This window comes from Stegostoma tigrinum, chromosome 7, assembly GCF_030684315.1.
Source record: "Stegostoma tigrinum isolate sSteTig4 chromosome 7, sSteTig4.hap1, whole genome shotgun sequence".
NCBI lineage: Eukaryota > Metazoa > Chordata > Chondrichthyes > Orectolobiformes > Stegostomatidae > Stegostoma > Stegostoma tigrinum.
The window spans coordinates 35294972-35317391 of record NC_081360.1 but is presented as its reverse complement, the minus strand read 5'-3'; the positions used below and the strand labels follow the sequence as shown (position 1 = coordinate 35317391).

General features: G+C 43.4%; 1 protein-coding gene across 4 annotated transcripts in view; it reads left to right on the top strand.

Annotated features, from left to right (window-relative positions):
• The window catches only part of myo1b (myosin IB), a 257206-nt gene that overhangs the window by 159613 nt on the left and 75173 nt on the right, over positions 1-22420 (top strand). For all 4 annotated transcript variants that reach the window (XM_048534332.1, XM_048534330.1, XM_059647158.1 and 1 more), the window contains exons 8-9: positions 4151-4249; positions 19075-19178. In XM_048534332.1, coding sequence (XP_048390289.1) covers positions 4151-4249; positions 19075-19178 — 203 coding nt within the window. The remainder of the gene's footprint in view (positions 1-4150; positions 4250-19074; positions 19179-22420) is intronic.

The following is a 22420-nucleotide window of genomic DNA, read 5'->3' as shown; positions in this document are numbered from 1 at the left end:
CTATGATGCCATGCATTAGGTATCATAGCAGTCACTTGTTATATATCCCTTTAAAGGTTTGAAAAAAAGAAACATTGTGTAGTGTGTGGCCAGTATGTTCCCATATGACAGTGCTTCACCTGGTAGAGGAAGTTAAAATCGACTCTATTGTCAGATCTAGTTTTTGCAATATATCTGACCTAACACTTGTATGAGTGGGCCAATGCTCCTGTTCAGTTCCCCAGCATTCTGAGATTAAAAGGTGCTCTTTTGCATGAGTAGATGTGCATAATGAACATCTTTGGTTTGACATCTTTCATGCTTTGTCATCTCTTCTCCACAAACTGTTGGGAAAGCACCCGGTCCTACTCAGCTTCTCCCCTGACATTACAAAGAACTTTAGTAGTTGGTATTCAGAAGGTTCACTGACACAAGACATTCTTTTTCTCTGAAGCCTGTGGAATTGGCGAATCTGTGCTCGGTGCCGCTAGGTATTGTTTGTTTTGAGTGTTCAGCTGTTAACCATGCTTTGCCTAAGAAGATAAAATGTTGTAATTATGAGCATTTGAGTTGTATGTGTATACATTTTTCCTCAGTAGTTGCTGGAGTGAGGGATTTGAGATTGGGGGTTGCTGACGAGAGGCATTCTGGACCGGAAACGTGGAGATTTTCTGACATTCTGCTGATATTAATGACAGGCTGTTTTATAAATACTGTATGGTAGGCAAGAAAGCCTGCAGTACAAGTCTAAAACCTAAAAGCAAAGAATAGGTACAGAAGATGCAGTCGTCAGGGTGGCGGGTGTTATGTGAGGGGAAGATTGCTTCTGGAATGTTTTTGGATTTGGTGGGAAAAGATAGTGGTTGATGGGGAAACATGGTGGGAGACCAAGATTATTTGAAGGAAGATAGTACTGGGAGGCGATGCAGGCAATCAGTGTTTCTCGAGCCTTTGGTTGGTACACTGGCTGTGTGTCCCACATCCTCCCCCTGTTAATATTGAAAATATTTGTCTGGTTTAAAGTGTCAAGAACCCTCCACCTCCATTCTGTCAGAATAATAGTTAAAAGAATTTTATGCAATCACTACGTCAAGAAACAATAGAACAGTTACTTCAAATTTTGCTTTCAAAGAATTGTAAGCTGCAATTTACTTTTTCATCAGTTTGTTGAAGGGCAGTAGGCAGTCTTACACAGTAAAAGAAACAAGGCAGCCGTGCTTGTGTCATCCATTCAGTCAGCTGAATTGCAAGAAATTGTGCTGACAACACCTGCTGGTAACAATTAACATTTCATGAAGTCTATTGTGAAATTTCTTGTTCTACCTTCAGTGTTCAATAGACAGTTCAGTGGCTTTCAGTAATTGAGCATTAAGTAATGGGAGAGAGATGCATGTTATTTCTGCCCAGCCTGAAGATTAGTTCCCAGTTAGATTTAAATCTTGGCAGTTTAGCTGCACTCCAGATTTGATCCTTTTATTGCTGTCAATCATGTAATTTAGGATCTAAAAGTCATACATTATATTAAAAGCTAAAACTGAAATAGGAAACTTTAAATATAGTTGCAGTATTATTTGGTACGCTTGTTAAAAATGTTTGTGGTTCTAATGAAATGAAAGTATAGTTTGCTGTTTATAGGCACCTTGCTTTGCACATTTTGATCTGCCACGCATACTAATACCATATTATGACTTTTTAAGTCACTGAAATATTTTTACTATGTATAGCACATGTATCTTAGGGAGAAAATGAAAGGCTACTCATAATATACCGCTTCATTTGATTGTCTATAGCAGCCACATTCACCTTTGGTAATATACATGCTGGTTAATGATCACGTTTTTGATTTAAAAAAGGAACGCTGGCGTAGATTAAAATTCATCCCTACATTATTTGTATTGTATGATCAGTAAGATAGGTTGGATGCAAAATGTTTTGCCTATGATCAGGAAGTTCTAATTAAGAGCCTACAGCTGTATGCACCAAACATATCAGACATGAATGCCTGCCAACAGGGCATCTCCTTTTGAAAACAGCTTTTCAGTTAAAGAAGCCTTCTACTGAATCTGAGCCTGTGCATACTAGAATAATTAATAATGTTATACAAGTTCATCTTTGTGCGTTCAAAGAGAAACATCCAGTACTATTTGGGATGGAACAAAAGCGGAATGGAGGAACAGCCTTGCATCAAAAGTCAGAACTGTAGGCTTTTGTATAATTTTGATGCCGTGAACTGTAGCAGCATATTCCTTTCTCTCTGGTAACTTCCCTATTTTATTCAATAATCTGCCTATTTGGATTGCCATTGTATCCAAATACAATGAGGACCAAGTTGCGGGAACAAGCTGAACTTAGGCTTATTTCCTTCCTATATGTTTACACCTTGCTTTCAGGTGGTGCCCAAGCTAGACCAATAAGACGCAATACCTCACTGATGCTTTGTTTCTGTGGAGCAGATGAGTTAGCCAGCCCACTCCTGTAGACAAACTGACTCGAGCGGTGACTGAGCACCTCAAGTCACTATGATGCCCAGACCAGTGGCTGTGTAATTGTTCTCATTTTTAGGAAGAGAATTATTTTTATTTGTCCATAAACCGAAAATGGTGGAAATGTTCAGCAGTTCGGGTAGCTTCTATGGAAAGCGGAACAGAGTTAATTGTTCAGACTTTGCCATTCTTCGGACTGGGGAGAAAATGTAACAGATTTTTAAGCAAATATGAAATTGGGGAAAATGGGGAAAGATCCAAAGGGAAGGTCTGTAATAGGTTGGAAGGGAAGCGAGATTAAAGTAGAAAAGGGATGCTGGCACAAGGCAAAAGTAAATGGTAACGGAGCAAGAACTAAAGGATTCTGCAAAGGCAGAAACACAACAACAGCTTTTGTCTGAATAAAGGGAGTGGTGGTTATGATCTGAAGTTGAAGTCAAGTGTTTAGTCTGGGTAGCTGTGAAGTTCTAAGCATTTTTGCTCAATTTACTTCATATGTGACTGCAATTTAATTTATTCCTCTTGCTTTACAATTGTAACTTTTGCATGTTACATTTCACTCTTGGGTAATTTTCTTGATTAATCACTTTCTGGGACTGCAGTCTATTTGCATGTGTGAGATTTTCCTTTTTGCTGTTAGCATGCATTGTAGTCTCAGAATTGTTGACTCCAGATGTGTAAGGGGCTGTACCATGGGGAGATGCTTAGTAATGGATGAACCAGGGGTGGTAAAGTAAAATGGACCCAAACTTTCTCAACCTGTAGATGAAAGAAGATGGAAAGTCTATAGGAGTGGGTGAGAACGAGGTCAGAACAATGAGGTGGACACTTAGAATATAGCACTGTGCTGATCTCCCCACGAACCCCCCCCTATCCCAATCAGCCTGCCCTAGCTCATCCCCCACCCCTATTATTCTGCACTCCAGTACCAAGATGAAATTTAATTCCTGCTTGTTTGATTTCAGTACTACTCTGCTTTTAACCCAGCATTAGTTCGTCATTCCATTCCTGCTTCATTCCATTTCATCTGGGCTCTGGTTTGAGACTGATTCATCAGGTATTTGTACTTGCAAACTTCAATGATGGCAAGTCAGCACCTTGGCCCTGTGTGAACAACATCAGCCTTTATGCAACGGAGCTGAATGGGTTGTAATTCTCAGGTAGCTGTGCTAAGAGCCTACCCTGTCACCTACATTCTTACAGAATTCACCTACTGCCATGAAAAACGTTACTGCCATGAGTTTGCGAGAAGGAAGAATGAGTGCACTGCAAAAAGAGATAAGATTTAATATGAGATGCACCATAGCGTAATGCACCACAAATTGAACATAGCTGTACAATTGGCAAAAGGTGGATTTAAAAAAAAAACCCTTTTAAAGTACTCTATCATTATGGATCCTGAACTTTCCAATTGAGGAAGATTGTCACATGGTTCCCTCAACACTTGCTACATCCTGATACTCCACTGGAACAGTGGGTCATGAATGGCTAACCTCCGAAGGAATTGTTTAATTTTAGGTGTCATGGCAACTTGTTTTTTAAAAAAATGTTTCAGTATTTATGGAACTCTCTTACTTTTCCATTTAGAATCAAAAACCTGAATATATTTTAAATATATTGTACGATTTGAACAAATTTTTCAAAAAGTTTCTCTCCCCCCCCCCCCCCCCCCCACCCTTCTGTAAAAGATCTGCTGGAGAAGTCACGTGTTGTCAAGCAACCGAGAGGTGAACGGAATTTCCACATCTTTTATCAGCTGTTGTCAGGAGGCTCTGAGGATCTACTGAGTAAGTGCAATTTTTGAAAGTGGATATTCATGATATGTAATGTCTGTGCGCTTGGATCTATACAGTGTGTATAATAACATTAAGAGAATACCTAGTAGTTGTTCCACTGACAACAGCTTTCTTTTGTATAATGTCTTTAATATAACAAAATTGTCCCAAGCACTTCACAAGGATTTTGTGAATAAGAGGTATATGGAAGGAATTCCAGAAGTTAAGGTCTGACCAGCTGAAAACTTGGCTCCCAGTGGTGGATTGAAGATGATTGTGTGAGCTGGAGGCTGGCACTGGAAGAGGGGAGCAGTCTCAGCTGTTTAGTGAAGATCACAGAGATAAGGAGACCTTAAATCCTGTTTGAACATAAAAGATGAGTGTTTTTACAATTAAGGCATTGTCAGTCTGGGAGCCAATGCTGATAAGTGAACAAGGATGATGGGTGAAAGGAACCTAATGATTTAGGACATAGCATCAAACTGGAAGATTATCTAGTTCAGATAATGAGCTACACTTATTTTCAGGCCATTGGAACCGTTTTTCTTGACAGTCATGCAACAAGTATTTTTGTAAAGTCAGATTATATGAGTCAATACGCTTGTCCAGAAAGAGAGGATTTTTATGACCATCAGACATTACCTTCCTATTTTGTTTTCTTCATTGATTTGTGTTTTAGTGAATTACATGAGCAGTTTTCTTTCATCAAGTTCAAGTTTTTGTTTATATGTGAGCCTTGAATGTTCGAAGTCATTTCTGTCCTTCCAACACTCACCAGCAAGAATGTGGAGAGTTTAGAAATAAAAGGGCAGTTCCCATTTGAATCCAAGGCCATAAGCTGGTTCTTTTTTTCTTTGCAGCTCCTCCTAGGGCACTTAGCACCAGGTCAGGTTCCTCCAACTCTGCCTTTGACCCGGGCAGCATGTAACACACACAGTAGCTTGCCTCTTGTACCTGGAGAGCCCAGGAAGAAATTTATTCTCTACAGGCGGCAAAGGCAGTGAAAGAAAAGGAGGTAGCAATATGTCAGGGATGGTTTAAATTGACCATGTAGGACGATAAATGGCACAGAATGAAATACTTCGTTTAGAGCTGACTCATGTATGAGTGATCCAAATTCATGAGAGGGATGGTGTAGTTCACAGCTCAACTCCATATAGGGGCCAATCTGCTCTGGAGAGGGAATGCGAGACTGAAATAACCCTGCTGAGGTTGGGATCGCATCACCAAGTTACCATTTGTTTGCACTTGGAGAATCTTTGACAGTGGTCCGGCTTCCTCAGTTAGCTGTCAGAGCGAACAGAACCTCTGACACTCCTGTTTATAACTGTCAGAGCAGGTTAATGGCCCCAATCAGGGAACTCATATGCTACGAGGTTCATCTGGCTGACCTTGTTACAATCACTACAGAGACAAAGAAAGTTTCTTAAAATAGGGCACTTGAATCTGATGTGTATAAACTGATTAGTCCTTATACACTCTACAACAAAAATAAAAACAGAAAATGCTGGAAATATTCAGCAAAGATGGCTCATCTGTGCTGAAAGAATCAGGTTTGCAGGGTGAAATCTGCTGCCTTGAACAGTTATGCTGAGAAAACAAGGTGAAAAATAATTCTGATTTCACCTCAGTGTTTAACTGATGAGTTCAAAACCTTGCCAGTAAGTGGCAATTACCTTTTCGTGTATTTACATCTCATTATTAGATAAAAGTTTATGCAATTTCCAATTGTCGTTGCTTTTGCAGAGAAACTAAGTAATGGAAGCTCCTGACCTGAAAGTCAGAGCAGGTACCTAGAGGCAGCAACTAACCACTTTCTTCTCTGGGCCTGAATTCACTACATCATTCCTGCATGTAGCTTTGACAATGGCCTCTTCCAGTCTTCATCCATGTGAGCTGATCTTGCTAAACTACCAGCCTCAATGGACCACCATGGCTGCTTTTAGATCAATGCACATATCACTTCAATCCTGGAGCACTTCACTTGAGAGCTCAGCGACACCTATGGGTTCTATGCTCTGCAAGGTTGCTGTGCCGACAGAGGGCCACATTTATGTTATGTATCTACACATGGTGTATCATGTGGCACTTATGCTTCTTTTCTTAGCACTGACTCACTTTCTGCTGACTTGGAAGCAGCAGATCTCTGAGGCTTGCACTGCTTCTTTGCACATAGGCAGCAGTTTGTCAGGGTTTGGAGCACTGAATGGGCAAGGGGTAGACATTTTGCTATGCATCACTGTGTTGCATCAATGCCACATCTACTGCATGCAACAGTGGCTTGCACAACAGACACATTGTGCTTCTTCAAGCAAACATTTGTCATTGTCAAATGGGATCACTCCTTAGTGGTGTCAGGAGGGACTAGGGTCAGCCAACAATGCTGCTACAGTAAGGCAAGGGTCATCCAATTCCAGTTCAGGAGTTTAGTCACAGTGCGACCTGTCCAGTGATTTCTGGTACGTCCGTCAGAGTGCTGTGGCGACATAAGGATGGTGGTGGGCCAATTAAACAAATGGAGGAATGGAGTATACTGGAAGTGAATGAGAGCACCGTTAGAAGTGATACAGGAGCAGGAGAGATGCTGGTGTTTCAACAGTCAGTGAGCAGGACATACAGAGGGCAAACCTGGTTAGTAGTTTAGCAGAATGAGGAAGGTGAGAGCCCTTGAGTGAATGCAATGTGTGCAATAGTAAGAGTTGTGGTCTGTGACCATTAGAGAGAGGCTTGTGTCAGTGGCAGAATTAGTGAGAGTGGTGGCCCTGTGTGTGTAGGCAGAGAGAAATTGCAAAATGCAAAAGATCATTAACCTGTGCATTGAACTTCACCCAAGATGTTGCACTGACCCAGTTCACTACTTTTGTACATGCTGGCAATGTCTGGACGCCTTGTCTCTTTTGTGATCAGCAGGGAAATGGAAGACCCTTTTCTCCATTGCTTTTGTCATTGAACTGAGGAATGGCCATGCCTTTCTGTGTGTACTCTGTAGTAATGGTGGGGCACCAGCTTATGAAGGATAGTTCATAGCGTACAGGGTCTGATGTGCTGTAGAGCTGGCTTTAATTATGATGCTGGCAATGTGAACAATACAAAGCCCCAGCAGTGGTGAGTACTTCTGCTTCTCCTGCAGCATCATTCCATACGATGGGTGCTGAAGATGCTGGTTGCCTAGTCAATGAGATGAAAAGCAGGCAGTTGTGTGAGGAAAGATGACATTGGCAATGTCAACCTGCTCCCCACTCCCCATCACTGCACCATCCACCCACAACCTGATTAAAACATTGCTTTAAAAATGCGAAAATTCAGCCCAATGATCTTTCATCAGAATTGGATGAGTTGGAAATGTAGTGGGGTTTTCGTAAAGTCTGGAGGCAGGAGAGGGGAGAATGATAAAAAGCCGGTCTTCTGGTAGCACAGAAGACATTAGAGTTTAAGTGGTAAATACGATGATGGAGGAAGGTAATGGTAACAATTAACATAACTGGAAGGAAACGGATCTCGAGGAAGTGTAAATGGGAAAATGCAGAGGGATCAGGAGTACAGAAGGAGACAATGGGAGACACTTGTGCTCTTATGGCCAGGTCAGTATCAGTTGGGATATATCAGAAGAAGATCATTAATCTTGGATTGCATTGAAGTTGGTAAATATAATGTTGAGTTGCTCCAACACTCAGTATGTAACGCAAGCCATAAGAAGCGGTGCTCTGCTTGACTCCTGAGGGCTATTTTCCAGGTGGTGCTTCAAATGAGCAGGAAGTTAGGGGAATGATTGCTCCTTTTCGCTGTCAGTACCTGCATCTCTCAGGTAAATTACATGACCTTAGTAGAAAGATAGATGCCCTAGAAACGCTGAGAAAGCCTCAATGTTATTTATCTGACTGCGCAGTGAGAGCCTGTGGAATAGATTTATGAGGTTTTGATGGGTGCTTGTGGGGCAGTTGTTGATGGTGGACAGGAAGTGATAAATTGCAAAACAGAAACTAATATGGGGTCAATATTTGGAGTTCATGACTAAGTAAACAAACTGGGCCACTGACTCTTAGTTGCATCCCAGACTTAGTTAAATCCTGTAGGCTTTGACCAGTTGGGCTGAATTACTTGTTTCAGTACTGTAAATAGTGTGTGATGCTTCAGTAAGCAATGGAATTAATTGGCAGAGTTTAGTACTCTTGGGATTATTTGTACAATGCCCTAGTTGACAGCAGTAATATATGGATGCAGATGGAGGAGTATCATTTCACATCCAAGTGGATGCTAGTATCTGATGTGGGGCAGTTAAACATCTAAGAAACTGCAGAGATTGACAGTAAAACTTCAGAAAAGCTAAGACATTGCCAATCAGGCAGGAAACAACAGATATCGCTTGGAAGGGTATTTCTAAACCGAAGGGACGTTATGGATACCCCAGAACTCAACAAGCCATTGTGACTGTTTCTAATCTGCATGTCTAACTTATTAACAGCATTCAAATTGACTAAATTTGCATGTCACACTAGGAAAGGCAGTCAAATTGAAATGATAAAAACATTGTTGGTGCTCATGGACTGAACTATTTCATTTAGAATATCCTTTATTGTCCCTTGCACTATAATACAGAAGTACAGGAGTACAGTGAAAAGTTTTTCCAATGACTGCTTTTTAGTGACACCGTCTTGGGTACAAGTACCTAGGTACAGATATTATGGAAGGAAAAAATACAAGTGGTCTTACCCAAAGAGGATTAAAGGAAAACTGTTCCTCACCAGCACTCTGCAGCAGCCAGTTGCACTGTACTGTGATTTCGGACACAACCCCTCTGACTCACCATCAATCACCTCTGGCTGCTTGGTCCCACTCTCGCTGCTGGCTCACTGCCATTGCCTGTGCAATGCCCTGGGGCTGCTTCCTGTTGCGCTGCTGCAGGGCTCTTCCCCGCGCTGCTGTGGGACTTGCGGCTCACGGTGTTCCAGGGCACAAGGTCTCGCCGCTCCGGTCTTGGTGCCGGCTCTGGTGCAGGGGGGAAGAGAAGAAGAAGGAAAAAGAACAGGTGCAGCAGAGGAGCTCAGACAGGAGCATCCTACGCTGCTGCCACAAATGCCAAGTACTGTATTATAAAAGTGTAATATGTATTCCAGTATACTGGAAAATCATTCAGACTTTGACCCTGATGTTCTTCTGAAATGGTGGTATTTCTTCTGATAATATTCTTCATGGGTTGTGCTTTCAGGAACATGCATTCAGACAAAGAAACAAATACATAGACAGATAGATAGGTAGATGCATACATTCATAAATAAACAGGCTGCGAACCTGTGATTACACCCTCTGCAAATCTCGACATTTCCCTATTCACTCAACATCTAGATTTGAAACTATATCACTGCTCCTTCACTGTTGCTGTCAAGGTCAAAATTCTGCTACTCCCTACTTAACACTTTTGGGTGAAGAAACAGCAAACGACTGTGACAATTCATGAAAGTGGCTTACCACCACTTTCTCAAAATGTAATCAAGGATCAGCACTAAATCTTGGCCTCATTAGTGACATCCATATCCTATGGCTGAATTAAAGAAAAAGGGGAAGGTAGCAGACTTTTATTTGAGAGATTTTAAAAGGGGTATAGCAACAAAAAGACTTTAGTGGTACAGATGTGCACTAAAATGTAGCAGGGTAAGCAATTTAGGCATTAAAAATGGCAACAACAATCTGGAATTTCTGATTAGCAGTTTTATTTATTGAAGCTCCATATAGAGGGGTGACCATGAATACAATGGACTGTTTATCAGAACATCACTGGGGCACTGATCACAATGCTTCATCCATTTCAGAAGAACATCAGGGTCAAAGTCTGAATGATTTTCCAGTATACTGGAATACATATTACACTTTTATAATATAGTACTTTGCATTTGTGGCGGCAGAGTAGGATGCTCCTGTCTGAGCTCGTCTGCTGCGCTTGTTCTTTTTCCTCCTTCTGTGACAATAAATGAACAATGTAAAAATACAGTGAAAAGTGTGTACCTTTGCCGTACACACAACACCCTTCACATTAATTTAGACTGACGTGAGAGAAAAAAAATCACTTAACGGAGTTCAACTTTGCTTTCCACTGCCACAGTCCCAGTCAGGGCTTTCCAGCCCCCTCCCTGCCTCCACTCGAGTCCCCGTCTGGGCTGCCTCAACGGCTTGTTCTTGTAACTGCAGCTTCACCAGCCTGATCTTTTCACCGCTGCCTCACTGGCCCATTCTTGATCGATCACCATCGCTCTGGCCCACGCTCGATCTATCCCTGAAGGCACAACCCATGAAGAATATTATCAGAAGAAATACCATCAACAATGACTAGTTTTATATTCTTCTTGTCATTTAAGAACAGGATCTTGCGTGTGCATTCTCTGGGTTTTCAGATTTTTTTTTAATCATCTACTTGTCCTTCAGACAATCTCTGTTTTCAAGTACTTCCTAATTGTAATTAAGTCCAACATACGGTATTCAGCATCTGATTTTTTTTCAGTGTCCATGTAGTTCAACAGGCTATTTAAGCTTTCTCCTCTTTACATACCGCATCTTCCTCTGGTGACTTGGTACAATTAACAAAGATTCGAATTATGCTGCATAGTAATATTGATTTCAAATTCTTCTAGACAGGAATCCATTAACCATTTATTTAAAAGCCCCACAAGCCTCACGTGCAATTTCAAATTCACTCTAATCTGTTAGAGCAAACCACTGGGAGAGGTTTCCAATTTATTGCTGGTCAGATAGTGGCATAGTGGTAATGTTGCTGGACTAGCAATCCTGAACCCCAGGTCCAAGTCTGAATCACAACTTGGCTGGTGTTGAAATTGGAATTCAAGAAAATCTGGAATGGCGAGCTGCTGTAATGCCTGCTCTTACTGTAACTGCTGTTGATTGTCAGGAAAAACCTATCTGGTTCACTCCTGTCCTTTAGGGAAGGAAATCTGCCATTCTTATCTGGTTTTGCCTACATGTGACTCCAGACACCCACAGCAATGTGGTTGTCTCTGTACTGCCCTTTGGGCGATAAATACTGGCCTGCCCAGTGACATCCCATGAATGAATTTTTTAAAAATGTACAATGAATCTCATACCTTTTGAATCAATAGTAACTATCACCATAGTCATATTCCCACGGAAGGCTTACATTAGGACATTATGGAGTCCTTGATCCTTCATTTTACTTTCCAAGTCTCATGAATCTCCTCCATGAAACCATTTAAGAGTCATCAACCACATCTACATCTTTAAAGCTTTAACAAAGATCTGTAATTCGGGGTGTCAGTGAGTATTTTGACTTGCTGGCCGAGCAGCTTGTTCTCGTTCAGACATTTTGTCACCATGCTAGGTGACATCATCAGTGGAGTCTCTGATGAAGTAATGTTGTTCTACTCTGCATGGAATTTGTACAGTATAAAATACAATATAGTATATATAGTATAAATTCCAACCAGGGTAGAACAACATCTCTTCATCGGAGGCCTTGCTGACGATGTTACCTAGTATGGTGTCTGAACAAAAACAAGGCAGCTTGGTGAGCAAGCCAACACCCTTCCATCTAAATCTACCAGCAGGGTTTTTTAGACTGTGAGCAGTAGGGTTAGCAAGCCTCCTGCGTAACTCTAAGACAGGCTGGGCTGGTTTTGGGATGCAGTGGGGGGAGCGGAAACCAAGTGGAGGCTTGGGGACCGCTTTGCAGAACACCTCTGCTAGGTTCACAATAAACAACTGCACCTCCCAGTCGTGAACCGTTTTAACTCCCCCTCCCATTCTTTAGACGACATGTCCATCATGGGCCTCTTGCAGTGCCACAATGATGCCACCCGAAGGTTGCAGGATCAGCAGCTCATATTCCACTTGGGAATCCTGCAGCCCAATGGTATCAATGTGGACTTCACCAGCTTCAAAATCTCCCCTTCCCCCACCGCATCCTAAAACCCGCCCAGTTCTTCCCCTCCCCCCACCGCATCACAAAACCCGCCCAGCTCGTCCCCTCCCCCCACTACATCCCAAAACCAGCCCAGCCTGTCTCTGCCTCCCTAACCTGTTATTCCTCTCACCTATCCCTTCCTCCCACCTCAAGCCGCACCTCCATTTCCTACCTACTAACCCCTCATCCCACCTCCTTGACCTGTCGGTCTTCCCTCAACTGACCTATCCCCTCCCTACCTCCCCACCTATACGCTCCTCTCCACCTATCTTCTTTTCTCTCCATCTTCGGTCCGCCTCCCCCTATCTCCCTATTTATTCCAGTTCCCACTCTCCATCCCCCTCTCTGATGAACCGTCTAGGCCCGAAACATCAGCTTTTGCGCTCCTGAGATGATGCTTGGCCTGCTGTGTTCATCCAGCTCCACACTTTGTTATCTTGGATTCTCCAGCATATGTTGTTCCCATTATCTCTGTCTCCATATTGATGACGAAAACACACCCTTAACAAAGCACAATTTAAAGAGACTAGGACTGATACATTTGTCACCAGACTAAACCTCCTGTGACCAACATGATTGTGGATTCAAAGTTATCTTCGTCCATATCCTTAGAATCCTTCAGATCGAGGCATTTGGAAAACCCTATTACTTTCTTTTGTTTGCTTCAGTGCCTAATGTATCAAATCACATCTGGAGAACTATGTTAAGCATTACTGAGATTCATTCATTTCTTATTGTTGAAATTCCATAAAAGCCAGACCTTTCCAGAAGTGTGCTTGCCTTCAACCTGCCTGTCTTTAATCCTTTCATTGTGTTGACACTTGTGCTTATAGCTGGACTATTTCACAATCAAGCAATCATTGAATTTTCTATTCTTTTTGACACTGCAGAATGTCTTGAAAGGCAAAAGGAAATTATTGTTTCCCTCCAAATTTTTTTCCAGGCAGCAGACATTTAATCCAAAAGGGTGTCCCTTTCTCTGAACCAAACAGCAGTTTGAACTAGAAATCTGTCCATGTGAGACACCTTAGCACAGTCCACTAACTTGGAAGTTCACATCGTAAGCAGTCTTGTAGAAACATACAAGATTCTCAGAGGACTTGACAGTGTACATGTGGAAAGGTTGCTCTGCTTTGCTTTTGGGAGAGTCTAGGATAAGGGTCCATAATCTCTCAATAAAGGATCGCATGTTTAAGTCAGGTGAGGAAGAATTTCTTCTTTGAGTAGTGAATCTGTGGAATTCTTTACTGCAGGAGGCAGTCCAAGTTGAATTGTTAAGTTTTTTTTTTCCAGGCTGTGAGAGACTTTTTTTTAAATCAGTATGGGAATTGAAGCTTATAGGGAAGAGGCAGGAAAGTGGTATTGAGGAATATCAGATTAGCCATGATCTCTTTAAGTGACAGCAGGCTTGAAGGGCTGAATAGCCTACTTCTATATCTTAAGGTCTTAACCATGTGCCCAAGTTGCCAATCTTTGATTTGATCTGTTAAAGTTAATGTTCTATTCCTCAAAGGAATGTGATCATCTATGCTGCAGAATCTGCCAAATTTCACAGTCATTTTTGAGAAAATAATACTTGTAAGTTTCTTCGAGAAATCTAAACCTTTATCATTATCCAGCAGGTCACCCAGCTCTCAAAATAGTTTTACTTTGTTGCTTTTAATAAGAGATAAAGTAATTGAGACATTTATATGTTGCTTTCTCTTTAGTAAGTTGTAACTCACAATCAAATATCCAATTTATTTAGTCACTAGCCATGAAAAATCAGAATATTGGAGAGTAATTATATCCACAAAATTATACTTCATTTCTCCCATTTCCCGTGATGGCTTTTAGAATTTTAGAATATATAAAATAGGAACGGGTATGGGCCCAACCCTCCCTCCACTGACCCCTTCACCCGCTTCCAACACAAGTCCTCCTCCTGGACACCACCCCCAGGCCTCCTACCCTCCCTCGACCTCTTCATCTCCAACTGCCGTCGAGACATTAACCGCCTCAACCTCTCCACCTCTCTCATCCACTCCAACCTCTCACCTGCAGAACGGGCAGCCCTCCGCACCAACCCCAACCTCACCATCAAACCCGCAGACAAGGGTGGCGCAGTGGTAGTATGGCGCACTGACCTCTACATCGCCGAGGCCAGACGCCAACTCTCTGACACCACCTCCTACTGCCCCCTCGATCATGACCCCACACCCGAGCACCAAACCATCATCTCCAACACCATTCATGACCTCATCACCTCAGGGGACCTTCCACCCACAGCCTCCAACCTCATTGTTCCCCAACCCCGCACGGCCCGTTTCTATCTCCTTCCCAAAATCGACAAACCTGCCTGCCCTGGCCGACCTGTCGTCTCAGCCTGCTCCTGCCCCACCGAACTCATCTCCACCTATCTGGACTCCATTTTCTCCCCTTTGGCCCAGGAACTCCCTACCTACGTCCGTTACACCACCCACGTCCTCCACCTCCTCCAGGGCTTCGGATTCCCTGGCCCCCAACACCTCATTTTCACCATGGACGTCCAGTCCCTATACACCTGCATTCCCCATGCAGATGGCCTCAAGGCCCTCCGCTTCTTCCTGTCCCGCAGGCCCGACCAGTCCCCCTCCACCGACACCCTCATCCGCCTAGCCAAACTCGACCTCACCCTCAACAACTTCTCTTTCGACTCCTCCCACTTCCTACAGACTAAGGGGGTGGCCATGGGCACCCGCATGGGCCCCAGCTATGCCTGCCTCTTTGTAGGTTACGTGGAACAGTCCCTCTTCCGCACCTACACAGGCCCCAAACCCCACCTCTTCCTCCGTTACATTGATGACTGTATCGGCGCCGCCTGTTGCTCCCCAGAGGAGCTCGAACAGTTCATCCACTTCACTAACACCTTCCACCCCAACCTTCAATTCACCTGGGCCATCTCCAGCACATCTCTCACCTTCCTGGATCTCTCAGTCTCCATCTCAGGCAACCAACTTGTAACTGATGTTCATTTCAAGCCCACCGACTCCCACAGCTACCTAGAATACACCTCCTCCCACCCACCCTCCTGCAAAAATTCCATCCCCTATTCCCAATTCCTCCGCCTCCGCCGCATCTGCTCCCACGATAAGACATTCCACTCCCGCACATCCCAGATGTCCAAGTTCTTCAACAACCGCAACTTTCCCCCCACAGTGATCGAGAACGCCCTTGACCGCATCTCCCGCATTTCCCGCAACACATCCCTCACACCCCGCCCCCGCCACAACCGCCCCAAGAGGATCCCCCTCATTCTCTCACACCACCCCACCAACCTCCGGATACAACGCATCATCCTCCGACACTTCCGCCATCTACAATCCGACCCCACCACCCAAGACATTTTTCCATCCCCACCCCTGTCTGCTCTCCGGAGAGACCACTCTCTCCGTGACTCCTTTGTTCGCTCCACACTGCCCTCCAACCCCACCACACCCGGCACCTTCCCCTGCCCCCGCAGGAAATGCTACACTTGCCCCCACACCTCCTCCCTCACTCCTATCCCAGGCCCCAAGATGACATTCCACATTAAGCAAAGGTTCACCTGCACATCTGCCAATGTGGTATACTGCATCCACTGTACCCGGTGTGGCTACCTCTACATTGGGGAAACCAAGCGGAGGCTTGGGGACCGCTTTGCAGAACACCTCCGCTCAGTTCGCAACAAACAACTGCACCTCCCAGTCGCAAACCATTTCCACTCCCCCTCCCATTCTTTAGATGACATGTCCATCATGGGCCTCCTGCAGTGCCACAATGATGCCACCCGAAGGTTGCAGGAACAGCAACTCATGTTCCGCTTGGGAACCCTGCAGCCTAATGGTATCAATGTGGACTTCTCGAGCTTCAAAATCTCCCCTTACCCCACCGCATCCCTAAACCAGCCCAGTTCGTCCCCTCCCCCCACTGCACCACACAACCAGCCCAGCTCTTCCCCTCCACCCACTGCATCCCCAAACCAGTCCAACCTGTCTCTGCCTCCCTAACCTGTTCTTCCTCCCACCCATCCCTTCCTCCCACCCATCCCTTCCGCGCACCCCATCTCCTACCTACTAACCTCATCCCACCTCCTTGACCTGTCCGTCTTCCCTGGACTGACCTATCCCCTCCCTACCTCCCCACCTATGTTCTCTCCACCTATCTTCTTTTCTCTCCATCTTCGGTCCGCCTCCCCCTCTCTCCCTATTTATTCCAGAACCCTCACCCCATCCCCCTCTCTGATGAAGGGTCTAGGCCCGAAACGTCAGCTTTTGTGCTCCTGAGATGCTGCAGGGCCTGCTGTGTTCATGCAGCCTCACATTTTATTATAACGGGTATGGGCCACCTGGTCCTTCGAGCCTACTCTGCCATTCAAAATGATCATGACTGATCATCCAATTCAGTACACTGTTCCCAATTTCTCCCCATGTTCTTTGACCCCTTTAGTCCGAAGAAACATAACTACATCTTTGTGGAAAGTCTTCCACAGGCGCAAAGCACTTTGGGTGAAGAAATTTCTCCTCATCTCCATCCTCTTATTCTTAGACTGGGACCCCTGGTTTTTGACTCCAAGTCATCAAAAACATCCTGCATCTACCCTATGTAACCCTATTAGCATTTTATAGGTTTCTATGAAATTCCACCAGGCTCCCCCACCCCACAATTCTTCTAAACGCTAGTAAATATATTAATAACAATCCGTAATTTCCCAGTATGGCAGTCTCACCATCGCAGGAATCAGTCTAGTAAACCTCCTTTATGCTCTCTCAGTGCCAGAACATCCTTCCTCAGATAAGGAAACCAAAACTGCACACCATACACCAAGTGTGATCTTACCAATGCCCTGTAAAGTTGCAGCGAGACATCCCTATCCTTTACTCAAATCCTCATGTTTAGTTTCATTTCTGAAAAATGTTTCTGCTTTCAACACTTATGAACCAACCTTTGCTGCCTTGCTGAATACTTGAAACCAACTCATGAGGGATAAAATTGGAACTTAATGCTTGCACGTATTTATAGGCATTTATTTACAGTGATGCACATTACAAGCCTGAACTACCTAGCTTAACCATCAGAATTTCAATCTTTTCTTACTTAGAAGAACACGTGTGAATCCCTAGTTAATATCCACTGGCTGAATACAATTAAACATAAATGTACAATTAGCAGCACTGACTTTACAACATATCCCACCACTATGTTCCTGGCTTCCAAACTGAGGATACGATGCAGTTGGAAAAGTATAAATGATAAACTTTGTCGTGACTAGGAGAGCCAGATTGTTGCAATTAACAAAAAAAACTTTAGAAAATCCGAAAATTTGTTAGATGGCACCACTGGTCCCCATTTGTTTTGAAAAGTGCTGCTCCAATTTCTAAATAATTGAGTTACTCCATCCCTAGGTAATGGCCTGTGGATCAGGAGATCAGGAAGGAAGCTGGCTGAAGCCTTGTCCAACAGAAGATTATCTGGCGGCACGGTGGCTCAGTGGTTAGCACTGCAGCTTCACAGCGCCAGGGGCCCGGGTTCGATTCCAGCCTCGGGCAACTGTCTGTGTGGAGTTTGCACATTCTCCCCATGTTTCTTTGGGTTTCCTCCCACAGTCCAAAGATGTGCAGGTTAGGTGGATTGACCATGCTAAATTGCCCATAGGGTTCAGGGGTGAGTGGGTTATAGGGGGATGGGTCTGGGTGGGATGCTTCAAGGGGTGGTGTGGACTTGTTGGGCCAAAGGGCCTGTTTCCACACTGTAGGGAATCTAATCAGTAGCTGGCAGTTGGAATGGCAATTATTTAAAGGGGCAAGCAGATTGAGAAGTTCCTTGCTAATTACGATAAAGACCTGATTTTTCATCCAAACTGATACAGCATTTATCCAAGGAACTTCAAATGTGCACTCATTTGGCTTCCACGCACACTTAGTTCCAAGTAATTACCTCCAAGCTAAATCCCCTGAAATGTAATAAAAGCATAAAATGCAGTGAGTATTTATGAGTTTCCGCAGCATCTATGAAAGCAAGATGGTGAGTGAGACTGATCAGTTACCAATCATCAGACCCGGGAACAGGTCAATGATATAAAAGGTTTGTAAGAAAATACAGAAGCAGGTCAATGAGGTGTAGAACAGAAGTGAACATCCATGATGCAGTGAAAAGCTACGGAGATTAAATGATAATAATGTTGAGGGGATAGTAATGGGATGAGTGAAAAAGCAAGAAGGAGGTAATTGCAGATCATCAACGCTAACTGTTGCCTGGGGAAAAAATGGTGCTGTGGTGGTGATCTGAATTTGGTGTGGGTCCAGTTGACTGTGAAGTGTCCCCGATTGGTCATGGCAGCCTTTGGTTAAGTACAAAGATTTGTAAGAGTTGGATTCCATCACACTCTAACCCAAAAATTGTTAAAGTAGCCAGTTCACACAACAAAGGAATTTTATCACTGAAACTGCCAGGTTACTCTGCTGCCTTAGTAGATATTTGAAAGTAACAATAAAGTCCTTAATTATAAGGCATTCCAGGTCTCTCTTTAAAGTAGAGATCAGGGCTCCTAAATCCAAATGATCCAAATTTCTGAAGAAATACAGTATTTTTGATGCTGTTGGTGTTGATTATATGATCTCCAAATCCGATGTTTGTTCTCAACATTGCTGTCAAGGGCAGCATTCCCTAATTGCCCTGGAGAAGGGTGTAGTGATCTGCTGATTGACCTGCTGCAGTCTGTGGTGTAGATACATCAAATAGTGCTGTTAATGACAGACTTCCAAGATTTTGACCCAGCAACAGTGAAGAGATGCTGATATAATTCCAACTCAGGATGGTATATTAGAAATAATAAATTAAAAGTCTTTGCAGTAATGTAAATGCTTTGAAACATGGGAATTTTACTGATCTCATCTTAACTTTGCTCTTTCAGAACAATTGAAGCTTGAACGGGAATTCAATCAATACAACTATTTGGGCCTGGATTCAGCGAAAGTGAATGGTGTTGATGATGCTGCCAATTTCAGAACAGTCAAAGTAAGATCCTTGGGACTGTGTGTAAATTCTAGAATTCTGTTGGTTGACGTTATCCAAACGTTATTATATACTGCTTTCACTGGAATAATTCATTCTATGTGGCAGCAATCCTACTGAATGATTTCAACTAAACTGTGAGAGCAATACAATCATGTATATTTAAGTGGTCTGATCTGTCAGAATGTTGTAGTAAGTGGTTGAGTGATGATGGTATGTTATAGTTAACCCTGGATGCTGTGCACTTCGCACTTTTTACATCAAAGCAGAAAGTGCTAGAGATGCTCAGCAGGGGAGCAGACAACCAGAGTCAAAGCTTTGGGCAGTTTAATGCTTATTTCTCCAGCATCTATTCTACTTATTTTTTTATTGAACTTTATGCGCATGTTGCAGTTTGGAGCTATGTAAGGTGACAATGGAGACTTTGTCTTTCTTTCCATCATTTAGCTGACCACGCTCATTGCCTGCCATTGGTATGTGTTAATTTCCTGTTTCTCTTTCTCCCTGTGCCTTTGCTTTTTTAGAAAACAAACCTGCACACCTCTATCTCTCTATTTCCTCTTGTTTCTCACAATTTTTTATTTTCTCTCTCTTCAGATGACAGGTGGGATATGTTCCAGGGTTACACATCAGGGAAAGGAACCATCAATATCTTCAGACATTGTATGAGAATAGTGGTTGTGTGACTTCCATCCCATCACTACCCCAAACACTTGATGAAATCCTATGCCACCACCGTTCCACTACCCTTTTTCTTGCCACCTCCCACATTACTGATGTTATCCCAATCTCTTCCCTTATGAAAAACTTGGCCCAGTTGTCCCCCCAGCCTCTTGCACTCCACTGTTACTCCCCTCACTTTTAACCTCCATTCACCACCCATACCTCTCATTCCTACTTGCCTACACAAAGGATATATAGGGGCTTCCCTCGCTGAAAATAATTTCCCCTTCATGATTACTTTATTCACATCACTTTACAAAACCCTGGTGAGACCATACTTGGAATATTGTGTCCAGTTCTGGTCGCCCTATTATAGGAAAGATGTGGAGGCTTTGGAGAGGGTGCAAAGGAGGTTTACCAGGATGCTGCCTGGACTGGAGGGCTTGTCTTACAAGGAGAGGTTGACTGAGCTCAGACTTTTCTCTCTGGAGAGAAGGAGGAAGAGAGGTGACCTGATCGAGGTGTACAAGGTAATGAGAGGCATGGATAGAGTCGCTAGCCAGAGACTTTTCCCCAGGGCAGGATTGACTGCCACGAGGGGCCATAGTTTTAAGGTGTTAGGAGGCAGGTATAGAGGAGACGTCAGAGGGAGGTTCTTCACCCAGAGAGTTGTGAGCGCACGGAATAGTTTACCAGTGGTAGATGTGGAAGCAGAGTCATTAGTGACATTTAAGTGACTGCTGGACATGCACATGGACAGCAGTGAATTGAGGGGAATGTAGGTTAGGTTATTTTATTTTTGGATTACGATTATTCCGCAGCACAGCATCGTGGGCCGAAGGGCCTGTACTGTGCTGTACTTTTCTATGTTCTGTGTTTTAATCTGCAGTTCTCGGAGTCTTTATATGTTTTTTACGTTCAACTTGTTATCTTTATAACACGCTCCTAACTGGAGGTTTTTGTCATACCAGCAGTGGCCTAATCTTCTACTCTAAGTGGGCTCAAGTAAAGAAAACTGACTCCATAGAAAGAGATGGATCTAACCTTTCAGGTCTTGGGCTGAGGCATTGGATGCAGTACATCTAATCCCCTGTGCAATTCCTCTAAATGTGTGGATATTCGTGCATGTACATCGGTGTGTCTTTCTCATTTTAATTTTGTTAGACATTAAAGCCTTACTCTCATAGATGGGAGAAATTGGCATTGGCATTTTTTCTACAATTGTCAATGAATTACAGGATGGGTAGTTAGTTGACCTTCAAGATAGAACCTTCTCTAAAAATCAAAAAAATTAAACGGAAAGCATAATCCTTTTGTTCCCCTCTGTCCCTTTATGGCCTCAACACCCACACTGGTTTGAGTGTGTGTGTGTGTGTGTGTGTGTGTGTGTGTGTGTGTGTGTGTGTGTGTGTGTGTGTGTGTGTGTGTGTGTGTATACACACATGTCTCTTCCCTTTGGTTTGAATACATTTTCTTGAGTTTGTGGAGCATGAACTGGCCTATTCAGAAGATTGTTGGATGAGCAATGGATAGCATTCCCACTCTTTCTACCTCAGGATATTGCGTTGATGGGTGGTGGACAGAAGCTGATTCCATATTTGTGGTAAAGCGTCTCTCACGTGCGGAGAATGCTGCGGCCACTGAACATGTGGTTGGTTGGTGTTGGGGTGAGTGGGGGCCACAATTGGTTCCTACCCATAACAAAGCATAACCTTTCTGTTTTAAGGAAGTGAGTTGATCTGAATGATGTGGTGTCACGGGGCTGTGGCAGTGAATGGGGGAAAAGATGTTGAGTTAATGGTGCTGCTATAATAAAAGTGAGTCTACTTCTTATCCACCTCCACACCCTCCTGCCTTTCTGAAGTTACTTGGTGAATTTCCACAGCTGTTTTAAAAGCATGCATTTAGATCATCTTTTGAATATGTCAGTGGAAACAAAAATAATTAACTGACTCAGGCATAGCGACAGGGTGTTTACGGTGAACTTGCATTCACTTTAAATGTACTAATTTGCAGATGCTAAATTGTTTTTCACTCAGCAGTGAGTAACCTAGCCTGACTGAACTAGGTTAGACTCGCACTGCTTTTGCTCCTGAAATTAACACGTGCAACTTGATAGTTCAAGGGAAATATGTCATAATGCAAATACTGCAGATCTCAGGTGATCATATGCTAGGAGTTCTATTTTGTTGGTTTTTTGTTTAGTTAATTTAACTTTTAAACTCCTGGAGCTGAGAAGCAACAAGTGTATGTTTTTTAAAAGAAATGTTTGTGTAGCCTTTCCCCTCTGTACTTATTGAAGCTGACAAAGCACCTTGTAATTTTAATGGCATTAAGCTGCTCAAACCTTTGAACAATAATTGTACGACATGTTAGATGAAAATCACTGCTGTTAAATCCAGTGCAGCAACAGTAATGAAATCAGAAAATGCTGGAAATATGCAGCAGATCTCAGGAGCATCTGTGGAAGGAGAAACAATTCTATTATTGATATTTTCTCAATTTCAGCGGGGGTTGCTTTGTGTTGCGTTCTGTTCAATTGCCTGTGCAACTGTTTGTGATCAAAATAACAGATTTTAAAG